This window comes from Cavia porcellus, unplaced genomic scaffold (assembly GCF_034190915.1).
Source record: "Cavia porcellus strain 051 isolate PalLab524CR breed Dunkin Hartley unplaced genomic scaffold, mCavPor4.1 scaffold_14, whole genome shotgun sequence".
Classification (NCBI taxonomy): domain Eukaryota; kingdom Metazoa; phylum Chordata; class Mammalia; order Rodentia; family Caviidae; genus Cavia; species Cavia porcellus.
Window position 1 is genome coordinate 3,694,886 of NW_026947497.1, and position 19,695 is coordinate 3,714,580.

General features: G+C 44.3%; 2 protein-coding genes across 19 annotated transcripts in view; one reads left to right on the forward strand and one right to left on the reverse strand.

Annotated features, from left to right (window-relative positions):
• The window catches only part of Cisd2 (CDGSH iron sulfur domain 2), a 68,298-nt gene that overhangs the window by 15,126 nt on the left and 33,477 nt on the right, over window positions 1-19,695 (forward strand). For 2 of the 6 annotated variants that reach the window (XM_023564335.2, XM_013150583.3), the window contains exon 4: window positions 7,185-10,571. The exons of 2 other annotated variants lie outside the window; for them this stretch is intronic. The gene's annotated coding sequence lies outside the window, so the exon portion shown is untranslated. Of the gene's footprint in view, window positions 1-4,257; window positions 6,761-6,951; window positions 7,145-7,184; window positions 10,572-19,695 lie in introns of those variants that run through there. 2 more of the 6 variants (XM_003468057.5, XM_063260575.1) reach the window with 2 other exon arrangements.
• Window positions 8,506-19,695, reverse strand: part of Slc9b1 (solute carrier family 9 member B1) — a 71,710-nt gene continuing 60,520 nt past the window's right edge. For 8 of the 13 annotated variants that reach the window (XM_063260573.1, XM_063260568.1, XM_063260574.1 and 5 more), the window contains 2 exons: window positions 16,060-18,700; window positions 8,506-13,581 (listed from right to left, as the gene is read on the reverse strand). In XM_063260573.1, coding sequence (XP_063116643.1) covers window positions 18,485-18,700 — 216 coding nt within the window. In that variant the 3' untranslated portion in view covers window positions 8,506-13,581; window positions 16,060-18,484. Of the gene's footprint in view, window positions 13,582-15,155; window positions 15,865-16,059; window positions 18,760-19,695 lie in introns of those variants that run through there. The other 5 variants (XM_063260566.1, XM_063260563.1, XM_063260565.1 and 2 more) reach the window with 5 other exon arrangements.

Consider the following 19,695-nt stretch of genomic DNA (forward strand, 5'->3'; position numbering starts at 1 on the left):
GGTGGGAGGAGCTTTCCGTGTCACCTGGCTTTCTTGTGACCAGCAGCAGGGATTGCAGAGTTGCACATGTAGTCTGTGTTTTTGTTTCTGAGGAGGTTTGCCGGGTCTTGCCCAGGCTGTTGCTCTCTCCTCCTCCCACCCGTCAGGTCAGCGGGGGCTGTGGGGTAATGCTGCTCTCTCTTCTTTGGCTCTGACTATTTTTTCTGAGACCTTTTATTCAACACCTTTAAGACTTGACTAATGGATTACCTGGGTTTTTTTTGTCATATGGTTGGAAGACAGTTGATGTGCTCATCTGTGGTTATAAAAGGGCTTTCCTTTCCTTTTTTTTTTTTTTTTTTTTTTTGGTACTGGGAATCAAACTCAGTGGAGGCACTGGCTCAAAAAACCAAACCTAAAACACGTTCTGGCAGTTTCCATAGTTAGATTTCATAAGTGTTAAACTTACTAAAACTTTATAGTCTCAAATGAAATAATCAACTTTTATTTTTGTCAAATAAGAATATTTACAAGTTGAAAACGAATTCTCACATAAAACTTTAATTTTAATAAACAAACAAGCAGTGGAGCCAGAGGTAGTGGCACATACCTGTAATCCCAGAACTCTGGGAGGCTGAGGCAGGAGGACAAGTTCAAGCCCAGCCTGGACATCTTAGTGACCTAGGGAGACCCTGTCTCAAAAATAAAAAGTAAACACAGGTCTGGGGATGCAGCCCTGTGTGAAGGACGTGTGTGCTAGGTGGGTCTCCAGTGCCGCAGCATAAAGGCAGCCTGGAGTGCGCCTTATCCCAGCACTCTGGGCGGCCGAGGCAGGCCGATAGCAAGTTTGAACCTAGTTTGGGCAGCTTAGCGATTTAGCAAGACCTTGTGTGAAAAAAACAGAACCAGAAAGGCTGGGTGTGCAGCTCACTGCAGAGGTCCAGGGTTCAGGCCCAGTACTGGAAAAGAAACTGGATTTTACTGTTAAGGTATGGGAAAGAACTGTGCCACATAGCTTCCTTCCTGGGCAGATTTTTCAGAAGCCTGAGGCCAATAGGAGTGTCTTAAGCACTGTTACCCTACAACATGAGATTCTATCAGGGAGCCTTAGAGACCAGGCGACGCCGGGCGGGTGGGCACAGTGCTGAGGAGGAAGGAGTGACGGCCTGCTCAGCACAGGCTTGGTGCTGGGGCCACCTCTCCTGCTGGGAGAGGGAGCCAGTCGCGGCTGGCTCAGCTCGGGTGCCGCCCAGCACACATGTCTGGTATCTGAGTGTGTGCAGGCCTGAGGCGCCAGTGAGTCATCGTGTGTACAGGAGAGCACGCCGTATCGATCGCAGCACTGGGGTTCAGCTCTGGGTTCAGCGCCTCCCTGAGTCACTGCAGGGCTTTTGTATCTCGTAACCTAATTTGTTGGTTTACAGGAAGCCAGTTAAGACAGCTGCCGCTCTGTGAGGCTCTGCCCTTCCTGTGGATCCTGACTCACCCATTAGAAACTCCTAGAAAGAATTTAGGAACTGTGGCTTAACAGGTTTTTGGTTTTTGTTTTCCTTTTTTTAAAATTTTTGAGACAGGGTCTCACTGTGTATTTCGGGCTGGTTTTGAACTCACTATCTAGTCCAGGCTGCCTTGAACTCATGGCAACCCTCTTGCCTCAGCCTTCTGAGTGCTGGGATTACAAGTGTGCACCACCATGCCTGGTCTTACCAGGGTTCTTAAGAGATCAGAGTAGGTATTTTATTTTGTGGTGTTAGGAATTAAAGCCAGGACTTTAGCATGCTTGGTAAGCAGGTGCTCTACACTCATCTACAGCCCTACCCTTTAAAAGCAAATTTGAGACAGGGTTCAGTGTCCAGGCTTCCAGGTAGTTGATGTTACAGGTGTGCCTGGCGACACCCAGTGGGGTGTTTCATTTGGTCATGGGAGAGACAGGAAGTGACTGCTGCATTCATTTCCAGTGCATTTGGAGCAGCACTGCCTTCTGGAGAAACCCAAGTTCCTAATGCTTGTACTGTCAAAAGTGAGTGCCTCAGCTCCTCATCTTCAGAGTCTGCTTTTTACTTATTTATTTATTTTCGAGTCAGGATCTTGTTGTGTATTTTAGTCTGGGTTTGAGCTCACTATATAGCCCAAGCTGGCCTCAAACTTGGAGTGATCCTCCTGCCTCAGCCTCCATGTGCTGGGCAGTCTGCATATCTTTACTTCACACTCAATTCTTTTTTTTTTTTTTTGTGCCAGGGATTGAACTCCACAACCTCCTGTTTGCCAAGCAGACACTGAGCTAAACCCCTGGCCCTTCATACCCAATTCTAACAAGTTCAGTTGTCTTGATTTCTGCTCCTGAACAAATCACCAGTATGGAAAGGGTTTGGCTAGAGATGGGTAAAATATGAAATGTGACAGCCAGAGGGAAGCCGACTAAAAGTAAATTCACAGTGAACGTCAGAGGTGTAGCACTTGGAGACAGTTTAACATAGGGTCCGTGGGACATCGCTGTGCCCGACCCCACAGGGGTGTGTGGCGGGAATCTGAGGGTGTGAGCATGGCAGTTGAGGCAGGACATGTGAGGGCTCGGTGACACTGGCAGCTCAGCGCTTCCCCAATATTCCTGGGCTAGTTCTTGACTTACTCCTTGTTCTCTGGAAGCTTTAATTATAGAAAGTTTTTCCATGTTCATTCAAAAGGCTTTTCATGCTAATGTAACTTAACTGTTAAAATACAGGAAAAACGAAGCAGTGGCGATTTAAGCCACATAAATCATGTCAAATGACCTCCACATCAGGGAGGACTGAAGTCATGGTTAAAAACCACTGATGACCTAATTGCCATTGTCCCCCAGGGTTGGATGTAGGGCACCTACAGCTGCTTGGTTTGGGGCTTACTTGTCATGTTGAGCAAATCAACTAGTTCTGGTTTGGTTTTATTTGACTTTATTTTATTTTGTTTGTTTTTTTTGTGAGACCGTCTCCTATGTGGTTCAGGCTGGCCTTGAACTCACTGTGTACTCCAGGGATTCAAATTCCTGGCCTCAAATTCCTGACGGTTCTTCTGCCTCTGCCTTCCAAGTGCTGTGATCACAGATGCGCACCATCACATCCAGCTTAGCACACCAACCAACTAGTGTTATCTTTTGCAGAAATCCATTTAGAAAAGTCCTATAGCAAACATCATTTTAATACAGTAAAACTAGATCTTCACCCAGTGTCCTGTTAGTTTGGTCTTGGACACTGCAAATCTGTTCAGAAAGATAGAAGTGTATCTTTTAAGCAGAGTGACACCACTCTTATTTTGCTGTGGTTTAAGTGCCTGATTTGTTGCGCACTCAAAAATCTGTTTTCAGATCGGGTGTGCGAGTGTATCTGTGACTGTTTTCTTACAATACTATGGTCTAGGAGGTCAGCCACAATGCTAGCAGATTGATTCTTTACTCTATTAGAAGCTCAGGTTTTCCAAAATACTGTAGAAAAGGGGAAAGGGGTGGACATTGCATAATTGCAGAACGGAAGCTTGTGCCTGTAAGAATAAACATGTCAAAAAGGAACTCACTGACATTTCAGATTTCCTGTCATTTTTCCCTTGGTGCCTTCACGCATTTCTCTGACCATCACCTTGAAGACTCAGCCACATCCATTACATACATAAAAGAAACACAGAGCTTAGAAGGAGAGTCTGCAGCTCTGCAGGATGTTGCTGGGGAGGGAAGGATAAGGATGCAGATAGTGCTGGCTCTGGGTAGCAACACGCTGCAGAGCTGGAGGAGACACGCTTTTCCAGAAATCTAAGTGGCCAGGACTAGCGCAAGGACAATCAAAAGTGCTAGCACAGACTGGGCATGTAGCATGTGCCTGTTAGAATCCCAGCATTTGGGAGGGTGACACTAGGGAGTTCAGGGCCACCTTGAACAAACTGGAAGGGCAGGGATTATAGCTCAGCAGTAGTAAGTGGCTGCCTGGCAAGCACAAAGTCCTGAGTTTAATTCCTGGTACCAAAATACCCACTAAAAACACAGCAAAACCCTTGTCTTTAAAAAAAAAAAAAAAAGCTAGCACATCAATTATAAGTACAGGCTGGAGATTTAGCTCAGTGGCATAAGCGCCTGCCTTGTAAAGCAGGCAGTTGTGAGTTCGATCCCTGGTACCGATAAAAAGGAAAAAGACAAAAAAAAAAAATTATAAGTACAGGGTGCAAAATCATTTTTAAAATTCATAATGTAGAAAGTATTAGGGTTGCAAAAAGGATAATTTGATGTCTACCCCTAACTTTTTTTTTTTTTTCTAGCACTGGGGATCTCACTCATCACCTCACGCTTGCCAGGCAGGTATTTGTGCCGCTGAGCTAAATCCCCAGCCCTACCCCCAACTTTTAAAAGGAAAACATCTACATACATATTAATATGAAAACCTGAAAGTAATAGTAACATATTAATATAAAAACCTGAAAATAATGGGACCAGACCATAGACCAATCTCATTTACAAATATGGGTGAAAACTCAAAATAAACTATATTTGAAGAAGAGAAGTAGTATACTTTGGCGAAGAGTGTTGTTGTGTTCAGGGCTGTGTCAGTGTCAGCCATAATTGAAGGTAAGGCATCACTAGATGCTGAGAGGGTTTTGGTAAACAGTCGCTGTTTCTTTTCTTTTTCCCGTGGTACTGGGGATTGAACTCATGACCTCCCACTTGCCAGGCAGGCGCTTATGCTCCTGAGATAAATCCCTGGCCCTTTTTTTCTTTTCTTTTTCCTTTTTTTGCCAAAAGTAGCCATTTCTAATAATTCTCAACTAAAGTAAAAAATTGGAACGTCGTATTTGTGAAACGTACCATAATTATTTTAAACTGTAAAAGATTTCAATTAAAAATTAAGAACCACCAGCAGTGGCTTGCTGCCTTACTTTGATATTAAAGACTAACCTTAGGGGCTGGGGATTTAGCTCAGTGGCATAAGTGCCTGCCTTGCAAGCAGGCAGTCGTGAGTTCAATCCCTGGTACCGATAAAAATGAAAAAGACAAAAAAAAAAAAAAAAAAAAAAAAAAAAAGACTAACCTTGGAGGACCTGTGGATGAAACAAGAGTTTTGTTTCGTTTCGGTACTTGTGATTAACCCAGGGCCTTACATGTGAAGGCAGATGTTTTACCATGAAGCCACAACCCCAGACTGTAACAAGATTTCTGAATGAAATAACCATTACACATATGGGAAAGTAGAAAACTTTGTTGATATGATTATATGCCTAAGAAATCATGATTAGGAAAAGCCATGGGATTTTGATACAGTATTTAAAAACTAGATGAATATACAAACTACTAGTAGTAAATACCTTGAAATGCTAGTAGGAAAATATTTCACTCACAATAGGAAAAAATAAATTTACCAAGATACATTATAAAAATAACAAAAGCAGTTAAAAGCTGGGCATGGTGATGCACACCTATAATCCTAGTACTTGGGAGACTGAGGCAGGAGGATCACCATGAGGTCGAGACGCAGGCTGGGCCGCATAGTTTAAAGCTACATAGTTTAAAGCCAGTCTGAATTATAAAGAGAGATAAGATTTAAACAAATAAAGAATAATTACTCTTGTAAAGCTATAAATCTGAAATTATATATAAATTCAATAAAAGACATCAAATCATAAAATTTGTTAAAGTTCACATAGAAGGTTAGAAAATTGTAGGAAAATAAGACTGCTGAGAAGGGGTTTCTCACCAGATACCTGTGTCTACTCTGAAGGTACTAGAGTCAAGTCAAAAGAAAAATAATTGACGTAATGAACAAGATTGGTGAGAAAAAAATCCAGCTGAAAATCTAGCTGGGCGTGGTGATGCAAGCCTCTAATCCCAGCATTCAGGAGGTTGAGGCAGGAGGATGGTGTCAAGTTCGAGACCAGCCTGGGCTACAAAGTGAGCTCCAGGCCAGCCTGAATTGCATAGTGAGACCCTGTCTCAAAAAAGATGAAAGAGAGAAAAAAAAATCTAGGTGTATCTGAGAATCTAGGTATAGATGAAAATAGGACGAATGTACTGTGTCAATTCAGAGAACAAAATTAAGATAGTCAGTTTATGCTGAAGGCCTTGATGTAACAAAACGAGTTTTTAAAAGTGATTTAAAATATATAAAAGAACTAGATGGATTGAAGATACAAAAGTTTTCTGGCAGGAAATAAAATTTGTGACAAAAGAAGCACCCAAATATTAATCTGTAATAATGGGGGAAATCTACTAAATTCTAGATACAACATCCCATTTTGAAATTATTTAAATGTGTAAACCAGGTGCGGTGGTATATACTTGTAATCCCAGCCCTTGGGAGGCTGAGGCAGAATTGCCATGAGTTCAAGGCCAACCTGAAGTACAGCAAGACCCTGTCTCAAAAAAAAAAAAGTGTGAATAGAAATTAAAATACTAACTGTATTTGATAGATGGAGGTTATTTATTTGGTATTGGGGATGGAACTCATGACTTTTATTTTTTATTTTTTTTATCGGTACCTGGGATCGAACTCACGACCATGTGCTTGTAAGGCAGGCGCTTATGCCGCTGAGCTAAATACCCAGTCCCAACTCATGACTTTCATACTGAACTACATCCCTAGGTCTTTAAGTATTTTTTATTTTGAGAAATTCTCAATTGCTCAGTTTGGGATTGAGTTTGGGATCCTCTTGCCTCAGCCTCCCAGAGTGATGGGGTCCTAGGTGTACACCACTATGCCTGGCTGCATAAAGATTGTTAATGATGTTATCCAGAGAAGTTTTGGTTATGGGGATGCAGAATAGAGCAAAAGTTCTATGGAAGTGGCTTGAATAGTAAGTTATAAGGTAGTAGACCATGGTAAACGGAAATCTTGACTCCCAAGTAATAGCGAATAAACCATAAAAATGAATATTGTGTGGCAAAAAGTGGGAGGTGTCACGGCTTGTCCCATAAGGCAAGGTGCCTGCGTGCATAGCCCCCTGTTGCTTATTCCTCCACAGCGCGCTGTCACCGAAGCTCAGAAGTCCACCAGCAGCCACTGTGCTACAAGCAGACGGGCACCTTCAGCCTCCGCGTGGGAGAAGGGACATGTAGTATTTGTTTTTCTGACTTAGTTCACCTCAAGTCCTCCAGTTTTATTCACTGTTCTGCAAATGACAGGATTTCATTTTTTTAAATGGAGGAATAGCATAACATTGTGTGTACACAGCACATTTTCCTTATTTATACACAGGTGGGATTTAGCTGGATTCTGTATCGTGGTTATTATGAAGAGCGCTACAGTAACCTCTGGTTGCAAGGCTTCTTTGACCTGCTGCTTTCATTCCCTTTGGATGCCAGAGCAGGGAGTGCCGGCCCCTGGGAAGATCTGGTTTCGGGTTTTTCAGGAACCTCACACTGTCCCCTGTAATGGCTGAACAGTTTACATTCCCACCAGAAGTGCGAAAGTGTTCATTCCCCTTTCTCCACGTGCCTACAGCGTTTGTCACGTTTTGCCTTCTTGATAACAGTGCAGCCTGAGGAGGCCGAGGTGACAGCTCGTTGTGGTTTTGGCCTGTTACAGGGCACTGAGGGAGAAGAGTGGAAGCTGGGGTTGAATAACAGGCACCAGAGCGGGGAAGGTGCTGGAGGAGCAGGTGCTGGGGTTCTGTAGCCTGTGGGTGACTGGTTCTCAGTAACCTCCGTGTGTGTGATGAGTAGCTAGAAGAGCTTAGAGTTCCAAAGAGGAGGCAAGGATCAGGAGACACAGGGGTCACTTACCTTGATTTGTATGTGTTGTATCACACTGTACCCCATAACTATGTACAGTTATGTGTTAGAAATATTTTTAAAATGTTTAAGGAGATAAACATGCAACATTTGATTCTTACATATTGTACATGAATTGAGTCATTGCACTGTATGTCCATACATATGTACAAATTAAAAAAACATACATTAAAAAATCATCACTGTTTTGGTTTACATCCAGACGCTCCCGACAGCCTCATGAAGTCATAGGCATGCCCACCGGAGTGACTGTATTACAGGGGCATTATAGTAGACTTGCTGTGAGGAGGTGGGGCTTGGTGGGGACGAATGGGCATGTCACTGAGCGTGTTCACTGGACAGTTACCCTCCTTTCCTGCCTCTTCCCTTGACCCCCTCTGTTCCCCCAAGGCCATGCCATCAGTAGCTTTTCCCTGGCCTTGCACCTCTGCTGTGGGGTCCTGCCTCAGAGCCAGGTGACCACGGAGTGTAAACATGAGCCAAAATAAAGCTTTCCTCCCTTCAGTTTTGGATGTTGGGCAGTGTGTTCTGGCAATGAGGGAAATATCTAAGATTTTGGTAACAGAGAAGTGGGGTCATTGTTGTGCTGACACCTGATAAACCATGTGGTTTAGAAAACGTTGGAACTAGTTCACCGGAGGAGTTTGGTAAGGTTTGTAGAGGCGGGCTAGTGAGGCTGTGACATCTGATGGTCAGAGCTCAGGAGAGCAGAGTGCTGACAGTAATGCATCTAGCAAAGAACAAGCTGAAGAGATTTCAGTTATGAAAACAGACATAACCAGCAGTTGTATTCCAGGCCAGGATGTTTTATTTTGGCAGAAAATCTGTCTACATTTTGCTTATGTTCTGCGACTTTGGGGAAAGCTGCAATTAAGGGCAGTGGACTCATCCTGGTGGAGGAAATTTCAAGAAAACTCAAGTGTCGAGGCTGTGGCATGGGTATTATTGGGGCCTTGTAGCTGAATCTCTGTTGAGAACCAAGAGCAAATGGCACAGCTGACTGATTTTTTTTTTTTTTTGGTACTGGGAATCGAACTCATGATTGCATTTGCCAGGCAGGCACTGTGCCACTGAGCTATATCCCTGGCCTTAACAGCTGAGTGATTTTAAAAGTTTGTTTTAGCTGAAAGGAAGCTCCCATAAAGTTAAAGCCTGTATAAAGTTGCAGCAGAGGAAAGCTTGGCTGCTGAAAGGATTAAAGAGAAGCCTGGTACTTTGGATTAGAACAATAGGAAAAATGGCTGGAGGGCATGTCAGAAGTCTGCAAGACCCCACCTTTTTGAAGGGTTAAAATTGCAAGGATGGAAGACACTGCTTTGGGAAGAAAGCCCTGCAATGTTCTCTAGAATGGGTCACCTAGGGAATTTGTTCCCTGAAATTCTGTTCACAGTGCTGAGCCGTCTAGGCACTGAGAGCCTCTCTAGCAGATTCAAAGGGGCCAGCCATGGCTCATGGTGGTAGCAGACCTTGGTATTATCCACATGGTGCTGGTTTTAACAGGTATGCAGAATGCAAGAGTTGTAGGGTCACAAAGGCTTCTAGCCAGATTTCAGGAGGAGGCCTGGGAGAGCAAGTGGTGTGTCCCTGAGGGCAGTGTGTAACACTGTAAGAGTAAAGTGAGAAGTGCGGCGGAGACCCCAGGAAGTTGGAGGAACCAGGAACATGGAATGAGGAAAGCCAGAGAGAAATCCATCAGGGAGGGCTACAACCACAGGCACTGCTGTAGGGACGAGGCCACCTAAGCCCTGTACAATTCACATTTTGCCACAACTTGTGCTGGGTGGCGGACATTGATCCACAGGCTTACTAGTTACCCTGCTGGGGTTCAGTCCTGCGTGGCCCCATTGGCTTCTGACTTCCTGGTTTTTCCTTTTGGAATTTGATGCTTACTCTGTGCCGTTATATGTTGGTAGTGTTTAACTTGTTGGTATTTGTAAGGGTTCACTACTAAGAGTTGGCTGTCAGTCTGAGATGAGACTTAGGACTTGGATTGTTCAGCAATGCTTGACCTGTTAGACTCTGGCAACTCTTAGAGATAGACTAAATGCACTTTGCATAAAGAGCTACACAGGTGGCTAGGTGTCCCTCAAGGGCCTCACATGCTCATGGGGAAGCTTTTGTAAGGCAGTTGGCTTATGGTGGCTTTTAGCTGACCTGATGTTAGGAGGAGGGTCCTGCTTAGGGGAGGTGGTCACTAGGGGTTTGGCGCAAGGGTTCATCTTCCTTCTGAGCTCTGTTCTTTGGTCTTCATTTCTGTTGGCCATGCCCCTCTGCTATGCAAAGACTGAGACTACTGAAACTTGAGCGAAGATAAATCTTCCCTCTTTAAATTGCAGGTGCTGGGTATTGTGTGTCAGCACTGATGCAGTAACTAAGACACCCAACACCACTGAACTCAAAATTTACATATCTAGTTGCTTTAAGTATCTCCAGCAAGCAGCTTAGCAGTCATTTAGAGCCTGCATGCTTCACATATCCTCTGTGACTGTCTGAATCTGCCTGGGCTATAAACCGTGAGCTGCTGCTGTCCTTTGTGCTCTGTGACCTGGACACTCCAGCCCATGTTGCTGAGTGACCTCCTCGATCCCATTCTCTCTGAACCTCCTCCCCTCTGGGTGCTGGACCCCATGCCTTGGGACTCTTTATTAGTACATTCTTCTGACACATAATAATTACATTCATTTTTGGGGATTGGTATCTGTATCTTGACAATTTTTGATTGTTTTTTCCCCCTTTAACTCCCTTCAACACCTTCCCATCTCCAGAAATTCTGATCTTGCTGTTGAAGCCTTTCCCTCAAAGCAGACAGGTCAAAGGATCCCAGAATAAAGCTTGCTTGTATCTACTGCCACCTCCTGGTCGTGTGTTTTTTCCTTGAGCAGCACTGAAATCCTCAAACCACACAGTAATGTCTAGTAAAAAGAGTCAGCAAGAAGACATCAAACCTAAAATTGTAGATACCTACTCATATATCCTCAAATCTAGAATCAATAGAACTGTAAAGAGCAATTAACAAATCTACAAATGCACATCATTTTTACCATAGAAATAGACGAAATAGACAAAATGAATAAGGCTCTTTAGGTGATACGGAACTCTGGTTAAAGAGTTCATATCCTTTCCAAGAACAGTTGATATGTGTATAGAAGTTATGAGACATTCGGTCTAAACATAAGTGTCAGATTTTTGTCTTAGTTATAAAATACAGACACTAGAAATTAATAAAAGTTATCTAAAATACTCAAAGTTTAGAAATGAAAAACATCTTTCCAAATAATCTTTGAAAAAATTAAGAAAAAATTATAGTAAGGATGAGAACACATTTAAAATTGAGTGGAAATGAAAAGATTACAGATATATGTGCATATAAAATAGATAAAGCAAGACTCATAGGAAACTTGACCAGAAGCAGTTTGCTTTCACAGGAAGATCAGTAGCCCACATTTAGAATCTTGTTTGAGAAGCTGTGTTTACCCCTTGTCACAGTAGAGTCCACGGTTAAGTCTGTGCCGTACACTCCCATGGCACACGGATGGACCTTAATAGCTTCTGGCATACTCCTGAACTCAAGTGGAGATGCACACCTGCAGTGGGCATTCAGTGACCATGGACTAGATGGCCCCAGCATGAGCTCTGCGATAGCCTGGCAGCATCTATGATGATAGGGAAGGATGATAGGCACCAGGCAGGGAGGAGCAGAGCTGGGGGACAAAAGCAAGTAGTATGACCAGGTGGCCCAGGTCCCCATGTCAGCAAGAATTGTGGCACCAGATTCTCTCAGCTTGCAACCATGTGAGAGTCCCCATGTTGTGGCAGGAGGATAAATGGTTAGCGTGAGTCATCAAAAGGCCAGCTCAGGATGCAAACCATACAGGCAGCTGCCTACTTCACTCTGGAAAGAGCAGTAGCTCCAGGCCCCCCAAGGCTGGCTCAACACGTTCAATAATGAACATGGCATAACCCATTAACAGCATGAAGGGTAGAAATCATTAAGCATTTCCATAGATGCATAAACATATTTGACCAAATTGAGTAATCTTTCATGATAAAGTCAGAAAGAAGTGCACCTTAAACACTACGCCCACGGATAACATCATACTCCATGGTGAAAGCTGTTTCTTCTCAGGAATGAAACAAGGGTGCCCAGTCTCTCCGCTCCTATTCAGCAGGTACCAGTGTCCGGCCAGAGCAGGTAGGCAAGAGAAAGAAATACAAGGCATCTAAATCAGAAAGGAGAAGGCAGTATTGTCTGTTTGCAGTGCTCATTTAATGACCTACCTGCGGTTTTAATGACTATTTGCACTTATGACCACTGTTTGGAGTTACGACTTTTTAAATTTTTTTTTTGTACAGGTCTATACACCTTGCGTAGAGAACGTCAAGGTGGTGGTTTTTTTTTTTTGTGCAGTGCACCTTGTTTATACATACAGTACTGTAATTTTTGCTGATTGTACGGTACTGTGGTTTTATGTTTTGTTACACATTACTATATATGAGTTATGGAAATAAAAGCACAGTCATCAAGTTGGAGTTTCCTTTGACATTTTTTTGTTCTGAATACTGTGACTTGCATACTAAATACAATTACTCATTTATGACAATTCACTCAGCAACCTATTCGCAGGAACAGAACCTGGTTGTTAAACAGGGAATTTCGGGAAGTATATTCAACTCTTTGCTAATATTTGCCCTGTTTTTATTCCGTATTGCCTGGCGCTTGTAAATCTTGACTTCATGATCCTTCAAACATTTCTTAGCACCATGTAATGGAAAGGCCTGGAATTAGAGATGAGCAGTGGCAAGTAACGTGCCTGGCACCAAGGTATTTGTTCCTAAATGCCTTTCCCCTGAAAGGATCCTGGCATCTTCAAATGTGGCTGCTTGTAGGTGTGCTAAAGAGAAGGGAGTCTGAAATATGTGAGTGTCAGGAAGTATTTAAAGATGAATGGAGTCATGTCCAAAAGGTATAGAAGCCAGTATAAACAGGCCTCTGGTGCCCAATTTGGAGTATTAGAAATCACACCAACAGTAATGGTTGCCTGGCATGTGCTGTGGAACACAGCTCTTGAAAACAGTACATTAAGTGAAACATGCCAAACCCAAAAGAGCATGTAATATGTGATTTTATTTTTATGAAATGTTCAGAAAAGCAAAGCTACAGAGACAAAAAGTAGATTACTGGATGCCAGGAGTTGAGAGACTTGGGAGGAAGTGGAAAGCTACTCCTAGCAGATTTAGGATTCTTTTGGGGATGATAAAAATGTTTTTTATTGTATTTATTTATTTATTTATTTATTTACTGTCTTTTTGAGATGGTCTCACTGTGCAGTTCAGGCTGGCCTTGGGCTCACTTTATAGCCCAGGCTGGTTTCAAACTTGCAAACAACTTTCCTGCCTCAACCTCCCAAATGCTGGGATTAGGAGTGTGCCATCACACCTAGCTGTTGTACATTTTATTGGTGATGATTCTTAACTGTAAGTGTGTTAGTCAGCTTTTCACCACTGTTACCAAATACCTGACAAGAACAACTTACGGAGGAAAAATGTATTTTGGCTCCTGTTTTAAGAGGGCTCCCTCTGTCCATGGTTGGCCAATGCCATTGCTTTAGGCCTGTGGATGAGTTGGAGACACTGAAGAGGCAGAGCAGAGCTGCTCACCACATGACAGCTGGCAAGGAGGGAGGTCAGGACACACCCTTCAGAGGCACCTTCCTGCCCTTGGCCTCCTGCCCGCAGCTGTGCCCGCCTCCTAGCGCCCGCTCAGCTAATGGGTTTCCAGTCCACAAGAATGAGGTCTTTAGTTATTACCTGATGTTTTTCATTAACAACATCATGATTCTCACATTCTCTGGGTCCCACCTCTGAAAATTGAAAAACAGTATTATTAAATGAGTCAAGTCTATATAGTCTTAAAAGTAAGTGAAGAAAAACAAAAATAAAATCATTTATCTGTATAAAAAACAAGCTTTTTCCACTGGGCACCCTGGCAGCTGTAGCACATCAACTCTGAAAACTGGTTGTTAAAGAATATTGCAATTTTTAATGTTTTTATGTAGGAAATTTAGTTCATTAAAAAACCAGAGAAAAGCTGTTCTTTACAGAGGAAAGACAGGTAACAACTGTTGAAAGAACAAAACAATTCTCATTCTTCACCTCTTAATGAAGTAAATGATTTATGATGAAACTGTTAGGGTAAAGCCTGGTGAATTGAACATTGTATTGGAAGTCTTAGGGAGCACAAAATGGAAAAGAAAGATGCAAATTGGGAAGGAAGAAATAAAACTGCAAAGTCATACGTTTTATACACAAAATCTTAAATCATCAGCAAAGAATAATAGAACTTGGAAGTGATGATTACAAGCCTGTGGGATATGAAGTTGGCGTATAAGCCAATCGTCTATCACATTATTGACATTAGCACCAAACACACTGGTATAACTCACAAAACATCTACGTGATCTGTATAAAAAAGACTATACAGCTAATAAGAAAGCTGGATAATATCTAGATAAAAAAGATATTGCGTGTTCATGAACTAGAAGACTAAATATTAGTTTCTTTCTAGCCTGAGCTTAGATCCAATGAAATCATAAATTGGAATCTCAGCCAATTATTTGGTTAATATAGACAAACAGGTTACAAAGTTTTCATGGACAGAAAAAAATCCAGAACGGCTCTCACATTCCTGAAGAGAAAGGACAGAGCTAAAGGACTGACCCTGTTCAACTCCCAGACTTAAGAAAAAGTCACTCATGTCAAGGAGGTATGAAGTTCATGACAGAATAGTGTACTTTAACGTTCATTAATAAAACTGCTAAGGCTATACGTATTTCTGTGAGCACAGCTTTGGCCATTTGCCTTATGTCTGAGATATGGAATTTTATTATCATTCCTTCTTAAATCAATATTTCCAATTTTAATTTCTCTGACTCCAGTAATATTTGTTATATATGACTAAATTACTTCATTACATTGTAGTCAAGAGCCTTTGTAGTTTCTGCATTGTAGGATATATTGACATTTTGTTTTTCATATAATAATTACTTTTTTGAGCTCTTTGATCTTTAAAAAATTACATAGAACCAGGCACAGTGGCACATGCCTGTAATCTCATCTTTGGGAGGCTGAGGCAGGAACATTACTGTGAATCTGAGGCCAGCCTGGGCTTCATAGTGAGTTCAAGACTGGCCTGACCTACATAGCAAGACCTTGTCTTAAAAAACAAAAACAAGGGGCTGGAGATTTAGCTCAGCAGCATAAGCGCCTGCCTTGCAAGCAGGCAGTCGTGAGTTCGATCCCTGGTGCCGATAAAAAATAAAAAGACCAAAAAAAAAAAAAAAAAAAAAAACAAACAACAAAACAGAAAGCAAAAATTACATAGAAAAACCGATACGTTAAACAGACTGGAAACCCCAGAAATAGTCACACAAATGCGTTCAACTGATTTTTTGCTTGTTGTTTTATTTTGTTTTTTTGTATCATGACTTGAACCTTGGGCCTTGCATTTGCCAGGCAAGTGCTACACTGCTGAGCTACCTCTGCGGCCCGTTTTTTTTTTTTTGGTGGTGGTTTTTGTTTTTTGTTTTTTGAGACAAGGTCTCGCTATGTAGCCCAGGTTCTGGGATTACAGGTGCTGGGATTACAGGTGTGCACCACTACACAGGCTCCAGCCCATGAGTTTTGACCAACAAGCAATCACACACCTAAATGTAAAATGCAAAGCTACAGCACTCAGCATAGAAAAGCTAGGCCATTTTAGGTTTGATGGTGACTTCAGATACATGCAAAAGGCATGGCCCGGAAGGGAACAACTTGACAAGCCGGGCTGCTACTAAAACGAACCCTTCTGCTCAGTGAAAGGCACTGTCATTGAGCAGACAGCGGGCTGGGAGGAAACCTGTCCGGAGCACACATCAAAGAGAGCCCTGGCCTCCAAAACATGCATTTAGAGAACTCGGAATTACAAGACAATGAACCAGCAAATTAAAGACAGACAAACGCTGCCAACAGACACTGCTGCGTTGGCTTTGTGTCGCTGTAAAAACGTCCGGAGGCCACCGACTTCCTAGAGAGAAGGTCGCACAGCTCAGGATCTGTCGGGCAGCCCCATCCGCACGCTGGCTGGCAGGGACAAGGAACTCATACTGGAGTGTGAGAGAGGACGGGGAGATAAGGCAGGGAAGAGAGGAAGAGGAGGAGCAAGAGAGGTGGGGGAGGAGGAGAGGAAGACCGAAGAGAGGGCCCGCCAGCGCCCCCTAGGAGGCAGCCATCCACACCCCGGTTTGGCCCGGCCCGGCCCAGCCCAGCGCCCCCACCCCCACTCCAGCCATGGCGCTCACCCAAGCAGAGCGTCCGATAGCGTTGGAGCCCCAGTTCTCCCTCTCGGTGGACTGCTCGTGCAGCGAAGGGCATCTTCGTCATCGGCTAAATGCAAGGCGGCCGCAGGGAGGACAGGAGCGTGTGCAGCGTTCACGCGAACCTGCGGCAAAGGGCGCCTGCCGAGCCGCAGCCCAAGCGCCCCACCAGCACGCAGGCGGTGCCCAGCGGCGGGGCGAGCTCTCAGGTCCTGCTGGACCGCACAGAGCGCTGGGCACTGTGGACCTTCACTCCTACTGCGAAGTGCGTAAGGAAGGGGTGCTTGGGAGAGGCCGACCTGCTGAACGGGTCGGGTTTCCAAGGGTATGGGGAGAGATGCACAGGCACGAGGCCTCCCCCCGGCCAGGTGGCGCTGTCAGGATGCTGGACACCAGCCAGCCATGCGGGGTGCTGAGCTCCCAGCTATCCTGGGCCCCCAGCTGTCCTGACACAATGTCACCGGCAGGGTCCGTCCCTTCGGCTGCTGCTAGCGCAGTTTTGGCCGGCTCTCAGGGCGTTACAAGGCTCCACGAGCTGCAGGCTGTGACCTGCTGCGCTGGCCGACGGCATGACTGGCGGAGCGCAGACAAACGGTGGGCAAACCGCTGTCTGCTGTTCCACTCTGCTCCTCCCTGCTGGCCAAAAGTCCGGCTTCTGCTGGCCACGGGGCACTCACAGCTCCTTCCGCCCAGGCTCCAGGCTCCAGGCTCCAGGTGACTAAGGGGGACACATCCCACCTGGACCTGGCCCAGTAGTGCATATGGGCACTGGCGGGCTCTGGAACCACGAAGCAAACTCGTGCTTGAGAAAGACAAATAGCTAAGCCTCAAAGACTTTCACATTATGGGGAAACCTGTCAAGCATAAAATAAATTTTAAAAAGAAATAAAAGCATTAAGCAAATGTCATCTAGCAAACAATGTTTTCTGGGTTACTGACTTAAAACAAAGATCAGCCCAAATAGTAACATGTAAAAACACACAGATGTTTTACAGGCTCTGGGAAAAAGGACTGTCAGCAGAATACAAACATGTAAAGCATTCTTTGTCGGTGGTGTTTTAGTGTGGCTGAGTGAAGCATGTCCTTCCGTTTTCAATAACAGAACCGATCACTTAGCAAGGAAATGGAAGTTAGTCCCCTGGATGAAGGGAATTGCTATGCATCATGAACATAAAATAGCAGTCTAATGTAAATTATAATTTTTTTTTGAGACAGGGTCTCGATATGCAGTTCAGGCTCGCTTTGAGCTCACTGTGTAGCCCAGGCTGCCTTCAAACTTATAAAGATCTTCCTGCCTCAGCCTCCTGAGTGCTGGGGATTACAGGCCTGTCCCACCATATTTAGTTGATAATCTTTTTGAGTCAGGGTTTTGCTATGTATCAGACTTGCCTTGAACTCACTATGTAGCCCAAACTTCAAACTTGCAGTGATTCTCCTGCTTCAGTCTCCCAAGTGCTGGGATTATAGACTATAATAGTCTCGCTTCAATAAAAATTCCTTAAATAGTGAACAAAGGGTAAAGACACACGATAGTTTTACACTGGCACACAGATTTCCTTAGCCAGAACAGAGGAAAATTCTGTACCGCTAACAAAAAGCAGCTCTCACATTGGCAGTCATCTATTAAATAATCTTTTCTTTTTGTCTTTTTCGTTTTTATTGGTACCAGGGATCGAACTCACGACTGCACACTTGCAAGGAAGGCGCTTATGCTGCTGAGCTAAATCCCCAGCCTCTAATCTTTCATTTCTGCAGACTGGCTTTCATGCCCAGATTTTAAATACCAATCACAAATACACAGTATTTTTTCCACTTGTGATTTTATTTCTGCAAATAAAAACTAAAGATATTTTCACCTGAATACTGTTTAAGCGGATTCCAAGTGTGCTGCAGTATGAGCAGATGGCTAACTCTGGTTCTTTCCCTTAACATTTGTTCAGGTAGTCACTAAAACTGGAATTTAAAATCTATTTATCCGACCTCTTTAGAGCTGACTGTTTCATTCCTGCCACTTCTTTCCCTCTTGGATCATGTGTGGGAATGAACTAATGGGATGGGAGTCCTCCTGCTGTGTGGAAATGCAGCTTATCAGGCGCAACATTCAGATATGTTTCTGTGTCACTCGGCTCACTTAATTTGGGTTAAGCTTGGTTTGTGTTGTGACATCCGAACATAGCCTTACTGATCCGACTTTCCTGGTGTACTTGCAGATAAGCTTTGTTCTTGAAATACAGAAACACGGGGCAGTGCATTTCATGCTGTTTTATCATGTGCGGTTGGGAAGCAGGAATTCGGAGGAAGCCTGCAGACAAGTCGGGTCTCTAGGGAGCTCTGGGTCTCATGCACAACCTGCACATACTGTGCCTTATGAGAATTCACTGGGACAGCAGGGGTGAGATGGCCGCGACCTTCAGTGACCCTCGAGCGCTGGCAGGTGCAGTTTCACCTTGCTGGGGTCCCAGTGGCGTGTGAGGAACCTGGGCCCCAGGATGCCGATGAACAGTGCCCCGTTTGGGGCTGTGACCAGGATGGCTAAAAATGCCACTGTCATCACGTCCTTTGCATAGGACTCCAAGTGGGGTGCCGTGAGCCGAGCTGTCTCCAGAGCCAGGGGACCTAGGACAGCCTGTGTTGGGGGAGCGAAGAAAGATGCTCATCAGAGGTATACGGGCAAAGGACACAGTCCTGTAAAAAGAAACAAATGCAGCACTCAACTATTAGACAAAGATGAAAAGGGCTGAGCAGTCTGTGAAAACCTCTCACGAGTTCCGCTTCTTCCTCGGACAGACCTGGAGGAAGGGATGGTGCTGGCACAGAGGCGCAGAACCGGGGCTGTCCTGGACATGGGTCCCCGTAGGCCAGGCTCACTTGCTCTGGTCTCTGAGTTCCGATGAACAGGCTTTGCTCGCTGTTCTGCGGCACCACCAGGTCAGCCACCCACAGCTCTGCACAGCCTTGAGGGTTCTCAGTCCAACAGTTCATTGTTCGTGCACGTGTGTACTGTGTGTGTGTGTGTGTGTGTGTGTGAGTGATAACAGCAGCAAACACAAGAGGCCTGGGATCTGGCAAACTGGGTTTGAATTCTGTGTTTGACACAGCCAGAGGAGAGCTCTGAAGGGGGACTCCAGGTGTCCGTCCTAATTACTTGTGAAATCAATGTCATACCTCCCTCCCTGGCTGCGGTGAGGTTACTGTGAGAAAGCGATGAACACCGAGTACACAGCTGGTACTCAGATAGGTTTGCATTCCTCTTCCTCCTCACCCCTGCCGAGCGGTGAGTGCCTCTGAAGTCTTTGTTTTAGAGTGACCATGCTCAGTCATAACATGTTTTGCAAGGTATCTTCTATCAGATTTAATGACACAAAACAAGTTTCTTGCTAATTCTCTTTCTTCCTATTAACCAATCTAGGCAAAAAAATTGCCTTAAAATTTTTAGGGATTAAATACAAATATATATGTATCTCAGAGTTGCAGAGTATAGCAACAGCATGTTAGCTTTCTGAGACTGTGACAAAATACTTGAGAAATAACGATGGGCACGGGGCTGGGGACAAGATGTGGTCCCTGGGGCCACGCTCTCTCCTCACTCCTCCAGTTAGGCCTGCCCTCCTCAGGGCCATC